General features: G+C 40.4%; 1 protein-coding gene across 2 annotated transcripts in view; it reads left to right on the forward strand.

Moving 5' to 3' along the window:
* Positions 1-2279: 2279 nt before the first annotated feature.
* The window catches only part of OMA1 (OMA1 zinc metallopeptidase), a 52531-nt gene continuing 42544 nt past the window's right edge, over positions 2280-12266 (forward strand). For both annotated transcript variants that reach the window (XM_054691847.1, XM_037498596.1), the window contains exons 1-2: positions 2280-2335; positions 9423-9931. In XM_054691847.1, coding sequence (XP_054547822.1) covers positions 9441-9931 — 491 coding nt within the window. In that variant the 5' untranslated portion in view covers positions 2280-2335; positions 9423-9440. The remainder of the gene's footprint in view (positions 2336-9422; positions 9932-12266) is intronic.

The following is a 12266-nucleotide window of genomic DNA, read 5'->3' on the forward strand; positions in this document are numbered from 1 at the left end:
GAGTAAGGGAGGTGCCTGTCATATGAGTTGGACTGGCCCTTGTTTTCAGAGATCATTGTCTTGGGGTTCCAAATTCCCCTAGTGACCTTGCTTCCTTCTGCAATGTTGATAATGCCTTAAGTTGACAGTGGTTACTTTCCAGAACAACTTTCCTATTTGCTAATCTGGTAACTTGCCTGTGAGCTGGGCAGGATTTAAGAAATAGGTGTGACCTACAGCATAAACAGGCACAGTCTAAACATTTTTTCCCTATTTAATTAATTACAAAGGAAAGTTTTCTGCCCAAACCCACAGGTCAGTGGTAGAAAAGTAACAAAGGAACAATTTCCAAGCAATGTAATAAAAACCTGGGAGTGCAGGTGTGTTGCAAGGAGGGGCTGTAAAACAAGTCATGCTTCATAATTCTTCAGTTACTCTCTTTTAACTCAGTATTAGCTCCCTTTAGGAGGTGTGAATGAAAGACGTTCTGTATCAAAGCGGCTTCCATTTCCTAAGGAAAGTGAGTAGCCTTTGGTTGGGTGTCCTGGAAACAGACTGAGACAGGTCTCTGCGCAGGGTAGAGGTGCAGGAGGGGGGTCATCAGGACTAGAGCTAGAAGGGAACAAGGGGAAAAGGACAGGGCAGAGGGAGAATTGGGACTTCTGAACCAATCCCACAGAGAACACTAGAACTGTGATAGCCCTGTAAGGTTGTCCTCGGCTGAAGGATAGGTCCCGGCCTTTGTACTGACACACCACTCACTTAATGAATAAAGGACTTTCACCAACTTACTGTCTTCACTCTTTGTGGTCTAAGTTGTCAGGTGTTCCTGCAAGAGCAGCAGCACGAGCAGCATCCTGCAAGGTCAATTTTTCTGCCCCTGTGGGTACCATTTCCTGACCAGCCATCACAGCCCCAATCCAGGCCCAGGCAGCTGTCCAATTTTGTGCACAGGCTGAAGAACCATTTCGTTAGACACAGAAAATCTAACCCACTTTAATTATAATGCTTAACCCCACCCTCCATGCCAATGGAACACATGTAACAGGTATGATGAATGCCTGAGCATGCACACTTACCATTTCTTAGAAATATCCACTTTCCCTGAAACTCAATGCACATATATAAACTCCCTATGACTATCATTATGAATATGTATAACCTATAAAATAAAGACCTGAGTACTAGTTGGGGAGCCCGGTTTTAGTCCTGAAGACCCCTTGCTCCTGCCTATTGCAATCCAATAAGCTCCTTTCTGCCTACAACTTAGACCTACGTCTTTGCATTTCCATTGGCAAACACCAAAGACAAGGGCTGTCTGATGTTTGGGACAGTTACAAACACGTTTGGTCTAGGTTAACCAGCCTTTGGATGTATGCAGCCCTGGGAGAGAAGACATATCCTTGGATAAAGCATGAATCTTTGGCCACAGGAAATCTCCAGGGAGGAAGGCAGCTGGATTGCCCTGTAGAGGGCAGAGAGAAGGAGCTGAGAGAAGTGGACTTGTGGGAATGAATTTGTTCTGTGGAGCCTGAAGACCAGTCAGAGGGCTATGTTCTCAGAGGGCTATGTTCCTCAGGAGGCACAGAGGACAGACCATACACAAAGATAAATTGGAAAGCACCGGTGACAGGGGCGCGAGCATCACTAAGGAGTTCAGAGGGCCTCTCTTCTGCAGACCACAGATGATGCTGAGAGGAAACCACAGCACTGGCTTGATAATGTCCAAGGATGGTAGCATCTGGAAGGAAAAGGCTTTCACCACCCGGCGTCTGGAGGCTGCAATTACTCCAACACTTGACGTAGTCAGTCCTCGAGGGCTCGATCTCTAGATGGATGTGAAAGTACAAAACAGCACAGGTGTCCCCAGGGGGGGAAATGGATGGGAAGCCGAAAGGGAGTTGCTCAACATCTATAAACCAGAAACAGACAAGGATGGCTGAACAAGAGTCTGTAAGACACTGTCGCAATTAAAAAGTCCGGCTCCTTGATCTGCCTTAGAATCTACAACCGGCACTGCCTTGTCTAGAGCATGACTTAGACGGCCTTGCTCAGTCCCGTGAGGTTCTAAGAAGAAAACATTTTAAGCGAAGACGTTCCCGGACAAGCAGCCCTGCCCGGTGTCACGTCCTTCCTGCGGCCACGAGGGGGCGGCAGAGCGCCACAGTCCGTGCAGGGTCCCGGGCCGGGTGGAAGGACGACTCGGGACGGGTGTGTTGACGGCCCGGTGTGGGCGGAGCAAAAGGCGGCCCCGGCGAGAGGAGGGCAGGAAGTGGGGGGGCGGGGCTTCTGGGCTAGGCTGTGCGCTTGCGCGTAGGTCGGGTCGGAGGAGACGTCTTCGTTCGCCACAACTAGGGTCTGTCCTCTTGGGGACGCCTTTACCCCCTTTTCCAAGTTGGCGGGGCCTGGGGGGGCGCTGTGAGCGGGAGTCGGGCAGCGGGGAGCTTCGAGGGGCGGCGGGTGTGGAGCTAGGGCTCACGGGGACGGGGCGGGGCGGGGTGGGGGCGGGGAGGCCTGTGGGGAGGAGCGACTGGGGCGCGCGGGGCGGGGGGAGTGGGGTGCTGTGGGGCGGGAGTGCGGGAGACGGGGCTCCGCGAGAGTCGAGCCGCCATCTCCCCGCTCTCCCCGCCTTCCCTGGGATCCAGGGTGCTGCCCCAGCTGCCTGGGGGTGGCAGGCGGACAAGGTGGCTGAGGGCTGTGTTTTCTGGGTCCCCTGTACCTTCTCATTAGCGGCCCCCCTTTTCGAAGTCGCGTTTCCCGTCGGCGCGGGGAGGTGCGCCCCACCCTGAGGCTGCCCCTGTGGGAAGTCGCTGGGGCTGAGGCGCTGAGGGTCGCTCGCTCGCTCTTACCCGCCCACTGTTAAGGGCTCTTGCTTGCACCCAGCGATGAAGAACAGTCAGCTGTGCAGGGGAGTGCTATTTCTTTATACACTTGTCTACAAAAGTCACCTTTTATATATATATATTTTTTGCCATATTCTCTATTTTTTTAAATTTTATTTTATGTATTTTTTACATTTTTCGTTTTTGCACAATGTATGCATTTTCGTCTTGGTCATGGTCCCCCTACAATTCCCACCCCTCTTATTTTGACCCTCATCCTTCCTCCCCTTGCGCCCCCCCCCCAGTGTGTCTCTGGTTTATAGTTGCTTGTTGAATTTGATTTTTACTTTATTATAATTAGGCTTTTCCTGGTCCCTTATTTCGGTTTCCTAAATTCCTGCTATGAGTGAGACCATCCGGTATTTTTCTTTTTCTTTCTGGCTTATTTCGCTGAGCATGATCCCTTCCAGCTCCATCCATGTTGCTGCAAATTGCATGCGTTTATCTTTTTTGATTGCTGAGTAATATTCCATCGTGTACATGTACCACATCTTCTTGATCTGCTCATCTATTTTTGGGTATTTGGGCCTGTGTAAAATGGAGCAGCGGTTTTAGTGCCACTCAGTCCTCAAATGAGAAATTTTAGTCCAGGGAGATGAAAATAACTTATTTCGAATTCAGGGATTGATCAACTATAGTGACTGATCAATGCCTTGTAACCCGCACTAAAAGGATATTTAAGGTTCATACCCTTCCTTCAGTCTCAGCCCTGGTGAAGGGGTGCGATCTGACATTTGGAAGCTTAAAGAACCAAGTCTGTTGCCTTCCAATTTATTTTTTTTAAACCTTCCATCATGTGTGTACTTTGCTTGAATGATTATTTTAAAGTACATGTCCTATTTTTTGCCAATCTGACAGCTGTTTCCATAGAAACTAGGGAAGAAATAGTCATTTTCAGCAGGGTTGTTAAAACTGTCTTCTAGGCTTCAGCTGTGAGTGCCAGTGAGCGCTCTACTTGCTCATTCTGAGATGGTGCTTAAAGAATTAAGGACCTGAAATGTTCTTAGAGGCTAACAATCCAAATTGTTTAATTTTCTCACATCATTAATTTAGTAATCCTAGAAGTCTGCCAGCAATGTTTGTTGACCTGCTATAGTTCTTTGAAGAGGATCTGTCTGCCCTGATTCTTTCCCTCTGTGTAGCCTAACTGATTTACTCTTTGAAAATGTATAAATAGATTTCTTCTCCCATTCTTAACCTTTTCTTAAGGATAAACCAGGGATTACAAAATACCAGGTTCTATTTCTGTTCTAAATGACACTTGATTGTCAGTGATATAAATGATAATGTTTTTACCTAGATACATCATAGTACTTGGTGCTTTTGCTTATACCTTTTGTGTCGGTAGAATGCTGTAAAAATTCTTCACATAGTTATGAGAGAAGAGCAGGATTTTGCTTAGCTTGTGAGCAGAGCTAGGCGTGGTAAACAGATGTGTATAGACACAGAGGTGAGAGTTTTTCTTTTTTGAGGGGTGTGAGCAAATCAGTGGGTCTGGAGCTGAGGAATGGGATGAAGAAGGGTTGGGGAAAGTGCCTGGGGAAGCAGTGGGAGGCAGCATTATGGGAGCCATGTCTGCCATATAAAGGTTAATGAAGCCCATGGAAACCAAAGGAAATTATAAAAATAGTTGCCTTTGTTGGTTTAGGGACTTTCAAAAATAAAACATCCATTAAACTTTAAGCAGCACAGGAATAAATAAAATGGAAATACTAAATCCTTTATAACCCCCATCCTGCCAACCAAAATAACCACTCTCAATACTTTGGTGTATCTTCCTTTAGATTTATTTAAATTTGTGTATGCTAGCAATTTTTATCACTATTATTTTAGTTAATTGTTAGAGATTTTTGTCTGTTTTCTGTCTCATCTGGAATAGTGTTAGCCATGTAATAGGTGGCACTCATTTAATGGATGAGTGAAAACAACTTAGAGATCAAAAACTGAATGGGGGCCTCCATGGTGGCGCAAGGGGTGAAGCACTGCACTATGAAGCAATCCACAGCCTCTGCAGCACAAGTTCCATCCAGGCCAGCCAGGGAGGTGACACACCTGGCGCGGCAGACCTCTCCTCTCTCTCCCACTGCTCCCCTCAGCAGTGTATTTCAGTCAGTCTGCCTGTTTTGTTGCCCACTCTGTCTCTGGTGAATCCTCTCAACTCCCGCATCTCTGGCTTGTGCCCCAGCTTTTTTACGCATGAATGGAAAGGTCTTTAAAAAAAAAAACAAAACTGAATGGGATCTATGTGTTGGTCAGGGTGGTTAAATTTTTTTTAAGCTGGTTGGTAACATTTTTAAATTGGTAACTTTCACATAAGTTCTGATTTTCTGACTTTCCTTCAGAATATTGAAATATTTGGCAACACCAAACTCAAATTCCATTATTCTTGTGCCTCCCTTAGATGGACATGGATCTGCATTTACATCAGTTTGACTTTGCTGATGTTTCCCTATCTAGACCCTCATGCTTGCACTGTCCAATACACTAGCCACCATTACATATGGCCATGTGGTTTTAAGTTCATTAAAATTAGATTAATTAAAAACTTTATTGCTCTCCAGTCATATTTCAAGTGCTTAGTAACCCATGTAAGCATTACTGAATTGGGGGGCATAGATAACAGAACGTTGCCATCTGTGCAGAAAGTTATTTTGTACAGCACTGCTTTACACATTGGAGTTGCTATCCTTGATCTACAGAATTTTTGCAAGTAGCATTTATTATTGTAGTTATACAAACCTTCATATTTTTAAATGGCTGCATAGTATTTATGTAAGACTGAGTTACAGGAATAGGATTTTGTTGTAGGGGATAGGGTTTCATGATCTGACTGGCACTGCTTTAACTCTAGTTTGAAAATTGGGAAATTGGTTTTGTTTTGCAAAGTATAGCGGGAACCCTCAGGTAGTTCCAATAAACAACCTATATATTAAGATATTATCAGCTTGTATGTGAAACAAATGCATACCTGTTTTGTATCAAGTATGTAACCTCTCTAATCAGGTATTTATTTGCAAGATATAGAAACTCAGTGAAGAGGAAGAATTATTTTAGAGTTACAGTAAGAACTTAGAAGCTCAAATATAGGAAGTACAACAGCGCAGTGGTCTTTTGCAAACTAGGAAGGTGTGTGAATCTGCCCAACAACCCCAAGTTTCATGGTCTCTTATTTTCTTTCCATAAGTCAATTCCGTTGTCCTTTCCTTAGATTGAATCTATAAGCACTTTCATTTTTCAGATAGTTGGCTATTGATCTGAGACAACGGAGGGCAGAGTACTGAAGAGAACGTTCTACGGCCATTGATCGAAGAGAACGAGGGACAGTTCTGCCATCTCATCTATAGCTGACCTTTTTATAATGAGTTAATCAAAACAATCATAAGCAAACAGCCCATTAGAACAGCAAGTTAGAGTTGAATCAGTTTATCAAACAGCTCATCATAATTGATATTCTTGGTATTTCTCAAGTTCAGCCCCCAGTTTGTTATCAGGCTCCCAGTTATCTTGACCCTGGTACATCAGATGGCGTCAGTGTCTGGCTCTCTTTTGGGCATCATCAGGGCAGGAATCTCAGTTTAAAACAAGCGTTTAAAGAAAACACCATTTGTCATATATGTACATGTGCAGCCTATGCTAGTTGTGCACATACAGATTCCTGTCGTAGGTATGGAGAATAGAATCTCAGACTCAGTATTTAAGCCTGAAGTATATTTTCCCACTTGAAACAATCCTTTTAAATTATTTTTTCTACATTTGCCCAAGTGACAAAAAACTATAGTTGCATTCCTGAGCTATTCTGCTGCTCATGTATGTCCTTTTTTAAAAAAACCCTACATAGCACATAATGAGGAATTGTATTTTTTTTCCCCCCAAATAATCTTATTTGGGTATATCTTTTTTTTCCTCAGCTAGATTATAATCTCTGTGTGGATGTGAACTGAATTTTGTGCTGCATCTATAACTCATTTGCCACCTAGCTAATGAGGAAGACATGCAATACTAATTTTGAAATAACTTCCAGTTTTAAATTATTTTACAATTTTCAGCGTGTTCCCCCTCCCCAAAAAAAAAAACACCAAAAAACAACCGAAAACTAAAAAGAATGTTGTTAGTAGTGTCAAACTGTTAGACATTCAAAATAGGTAGTAATTAAAAAAGGGTTAACGTGTAGTTCATGTTTGCTTTTATTCACATTATTTGTTAATTCAAGGGCTGGATGTATAAAGTATATAAGAAAATTGAGAAATTTTCATGTAGTTTTGTAGGTAGTACTATAATCTTACAATTTTTTTATTGCTTTTGTATCAGGGTAATGCTGGTTTATAAAGTGAGTTATAAATGATTTCTTTTTAAATCCCTGGAAGAGCTTGTATGGAATTATTAATTCTTATTAATTATTAATTTAAATGTTTGGTAGAATTCTTCAGTGAAGATATTTGGGACTAGAACTTCCTTTGTGGTAAGGTTTTTAACTACAAGTTCAAAAAAAAAAAAGAGGACTTCATGTTGTTTCTTCTTGAACAAGTTTTGGTGTATTTTTCAGGGAATTTGTCCATTTCATTTAAGGTGTCAAATTTAAGGTTTTCTTTTACTAGTCTCAAGAAATTTGATGATGACATACCTTGTATTTCCTGTGTATGGGATTTTTCTTTAACTTTTTGGGTTTGTGGGTTTACAATTATCATCAAATTTTGGAAAATGTTGGTCATTATTTTTTCAAGTAGTTTTTTTCTGTCCAATATCCCGATTTTTTGGGGGGACTGCAGTCACACTTCTATTAGGACATTTGAAGTTATCTCACACCTTAGTGATCCTTTGTGTTTTTTTCCCCCAGTCTATTTTCTCTCTGCATTTCTAATGGATGTCAAATTCACGAGTCTTTATTTCTGCAATGTCTAATCTGATACTAGATAAAAAATAAACAAGATGAGAGTATAGCATCATAGTTTTCTGGTCTAGAAGTTCACTGTAGGTCTTTAAAGAAAATCTCTTATAAAATATACCTAACTTTTCCCTTAACTTCTCACACAAATGCAATATAGTTTTACTTAGTCCTTGTCAATGCTTTCATTTCTATTATTTAGTAGTTTCAATTGATTGATATTCTATGGATCACATATCCTGCTTCTTACATGCCTGGTAATTTTTAAAAAAGATTTATTTTATTTATGCATATAAGAACTGGGATATAGGCTAGAGGTGTGAAGGGTGAGAGGATTCACCAGAGCAGAGTGGGAGCACAACAGGCAGATTGACTGAAATACACTGCTGAGGGGAGCAGTGGGCGGGGCAGGAGAGGTCTGCTGTGCCATGTGGGTAGCTCCCTGTTGGGGGATTGAACTTGTGCTACAGTGGCTGGCGATAGATAGCTTCATAGTGCTGCATCTTAATCCCTTGTGCCATGAGGGAGGCCTCTAGTTTTTAATTTTTAGTTTTTATAGTCTGGAAACTTTTTTTTTAAGAATGTGGTTAAACTACAAGAAACAGTTGGATCTTTGGGGATATTGCCTTTCATCTTTGCTAGGTAGTTCCAGAGTAGCTTTTAGTTTAATGCAAATTTTTCCCTAACATTTTGGCAGAACCTTTCTGATTACCCAGTGCTCCATGTGTTAATAAGGTTTTCCACTTTGAAAGGTGTGAACAGGCATTATACACTGTCCTGTGTGAAACCTACATTTTGTTCCTCTAATTCAGGTGATTCTTTCCTAGCCTCAGGGAGTGTTTTCAGATTGTATGTGCTGATCAGGGTTTAGCTGAGATCTCTGCAGATCTCTGGAGCTCTTTGCTTCCGTAGCTGTTTTGTTCATCTGGTACTCTGCTTTGTGAGCTCCAGCTGCTGTACCCTACTTGAACCCCAGTTTCATCTTTTCAATTTAGGGGGGTATTGTTCTAGATTTAGGTTTCTTCTCTCAGTCTAGCACCCTGGCCATAAGCTGGGACAGTTTTGGGGCTTGCCTTATTTGTTTCCCATCTCTCAAGGGTCATCATTCTTCATTGTTTAATGTCCAGTCTGTTGAAACCATTGTTTCACGTCTGTCTTTTTTAGGTAGGAGGTTATGTCTAGCTTCTCTTAACCACCTTGAGCCCAGTCAGAAGTGCCCGGGTTATAACTGAAAAGAGCAAATTTGTATTTAAAAAAATACATTTTATAAGTTAGATTTTACTTTATATTGTTACATGTTTCTTTCCCTCAGTTACTCTCTATTGATAAAATTTTATGGCTATTTTTATGTAATCCACTTCTCAAATAATTTAGCTGTTAAAGTAAAAATAAACTCCCCTCAAAATTAAAGTAAAAATAAACTCCCCTCAAAATTAAAAAGTTGAAAAAAAGGATCAAGTTTCCAAAGTACATGTTGTAGAGTAAAAAAACTTAGTAAAATCTCTGTGGTTTGTATTGTAGAAAGGCATTGGAGTAGACATGTGAGTGTAAATCCAAGGTACTTTAGCTGAGATGTCTTAAAGGAAGGTCAGCTGGCATGCCTTTTTCATAAATGTTACATTCCCAGCTTAGTGAATAGGTATTTTCAGAGATCTTATAGTTTATTTTTTGTATTCCAGGTACACAGCAAAACAAAGATGAACTACATATATGGATTACAGTCGGCTACTAGAAATCGTGTTTTCAGATTTAATACACTGACCAAGTGGAAAAAATGTAACAGCCTAGCTGTCTCTTCAAGGGACTGTCATCAAGTGCAAATTAACTATATACTAAAGAATCAGGATCTGGGGGTAAATCAGTGTGATAGGTTGACTTTTCATGGGAACTTTCATTGCTATAGGACTTTCAGTAACAAAGGAACAGGATGCCTCTTGAGTACCAAAAGCAAGGAAATTTTGACGACAACCAGAAAATGTACTGCATGGAATGACACTCTTTCAAGACAACTCCCGATAAAAGAAGTTGTAGGAGTTCCTACTGTTTCAGTATTGCATCCTTTAAACTTTTTTCCCGTGAGAGACATCAGGAGTTTCCACACTTCTCCACGGTTTCAAGCTGCTCCGGTCCCTCTCCTGTTGATAATTCTAAAACCAGTGCAGAAATTACTTGCCATCATTGTAGGCAGGTAAAATGTTTTTGTAGAAAACAAACTTTCATAAAAGGGTATTTGTAAATAATACACTGTTAAAGAAAATTTGTTAGATTTCCCTCCTATGTTTAGCTCAAAATTGTAAACAATTAGTTCTACCCAGTTTGTTATGCATTATTTAATAATCTTTAAATAATTTTTGCATATTACAGAAATAAGATTTTTTAACAATTATTCTTACGTATCTTAGACAGCCTTTTAAAAGATTGGTTTTAGGATTATAACAAGAATCAGAAATACTGTTTATAACTCATGTGTAAAAACAAGTCTTACATTCCTTTTTTTAGTTTGTGGAATTTGAGGCAATGAATCATGAAACTGAAGAACTTTGCTTACTACTAGCCAAATAGATTTTAAAGCATTACTATATATTAATTTTTTATTCTATATCTAACAAATCTTTGTTTTTTGCCCTTGGTAGTCCTTCATAATAATATCTATACAGCTTACTAGTGACTTATGTTTAATTCAAACGTCCTATAATGAATTCTGTTTTTTCTCCATGAAGATTAAAGAAAGGTAAACATTGACCTCTTATAAAGCTTTCTTATGTTTGACGGTTAGAAAGTCTCTTCTAGCATTCTTCCATATTAACAGGCCTAGATTTTTTTTATCAAAAAGCAAGAACTTTGTAATTTTTTGCGTTTTTTTATGATTTGTCATTGACACTCAAAAAATGTGCAGCTATATTAGCGATCAGTTTTTTTTAAAGATTTATTTATTTATGCATACAAGAACTGGGGTACAGGCCAGAGATGCGGGGGATGAGAAGATTCACCAGAGACAAAGTGGGGAACAGAACAGGCAGACTGACTGAAATATACTGCTGAGGGGAGCGGTGGGTGAGACAGGAGACCACTGCATCACCATGTGGGTTACTCCCCTGGCAGGCCAGGGATCAAACTTGTGCTGTGCTGCAGTGGCTGCAGATGGCTTCATAGTGCTGAGACTTAACCCCTTGCACCACCAGGGAGGCCCCATAGCTGTCAATTTTTAAGTAATGAATGTCAGATAAAACCAGAGCTAGAAAATAGTGAAAAAGCAGTAAAACAGATTTTATTCAGGACTGTTGCAGTAGGAGAAAAGAAACCTTGTTATAGAACAAGAGTCACTTTTGAATACAGCATGGGCATATAAGAGTTTATAGCTAAGAAATAGTTGGGGGTTGGTAGATGGAAAATAAGAAACATCAGGACTAAGGTGGGTATTCTATGTCAACCTACCTACCAGGATTCTTGCTAAGGACAGGTGAGGATATTCAGATATCACCTGCGGGGTGGTGAAGGATGGGAAACCTGAAGATATGGGGGGTAAGTGATGCTGGTTTAACTGTCTTATCAGGAGTGCTGTAAAATTGGATTGTGCAGAGATGAGCTTGGTAGTCTGAAAGTTGAGAACTAGTTGACAAAGAATTCAGGGGAGCCTGAGTAGAGTTTGGTGCATGAGAGTATCAACAATTAAGACCAGGGTATTCTTGGACTAATAACTTTTTCTTTCCTTTAAATTATTTATTTAAAAAATTGTTTTTTTTTTTTTGTAGCTATTATATAGATTACTTAAAGTTACCTTTTAGGGTAGATTTTCATACATTTTAAACAAAGTTAACTCAAAGTTTAAAATAAGAAATAAGTATTCTTAATAGTTAGGCTTTAATACCTTCAGGTTGAAACGTTTTCTATAAAGACAGTTGTGTCATTTAACAAAGTAAATATTACTTAAAGAAGTTATGAGACATTTTTATCGTAAGGGAATGTATATATTTTAAATTTCTGTTGTCATTTCATAGATAAATTGACAATGAAAATTTTTGTCCCAGTATTAGGAACATTGCTTGTCAGAATGTCTCTGCACCGTAATAAGCAATATTGTTGCTTAGTAGAAATTGAACCTCCTCAGATGTTACCTGTAATATGTCTCATTCCTTTATTTATAGTGCCTGTGCATTTATTGCCTCTTTGTGGTGTTCTACAGAGTGGAGAACACCACTCTGAGAGTGGAGTATCTGTTACTGAGTAATATTTGTTTCTAAAATCAGTGCTGAGGTAGTTTTCCTTGCACCTTGTTAAAGCATTGGCTGATTGTACCAGAAACCTGATGAGCAGTGGGAAGACTGGTGGTTACAGGTATAGTACAGGAGTCCTCTCAGATATTTATTTGGGCAAGTCATTTTTTTTTTTTTAAAGATTTATTTATTTGTATAGGAAATGAGGTACGGCCAGATGTGAGGGAGGGTGAGAGGATTCACCAGAGACAGAATGGGGAACAGAACAGGCAGATGGACTGCAGTACACTGCTGAGGGGAGCAGCGGGC

The sequence above is a fragment of the Talpa occidentalis genome, unplaced genomic scaffold (genome assembly GCF_014898055.3).
Source record: "Talpa occidentalis isolate TD23 unplaced genomic scaffold, MPIMG_talOcc4v2.1 talOcc4.9, whole genome shotgun sequence".
Lineage (NCBI taxonomy): Eukaryota > Metazoa > Chordata > Mammalia > Eulipotyphla > Talpidae > Talpa > Talpa occidentalis.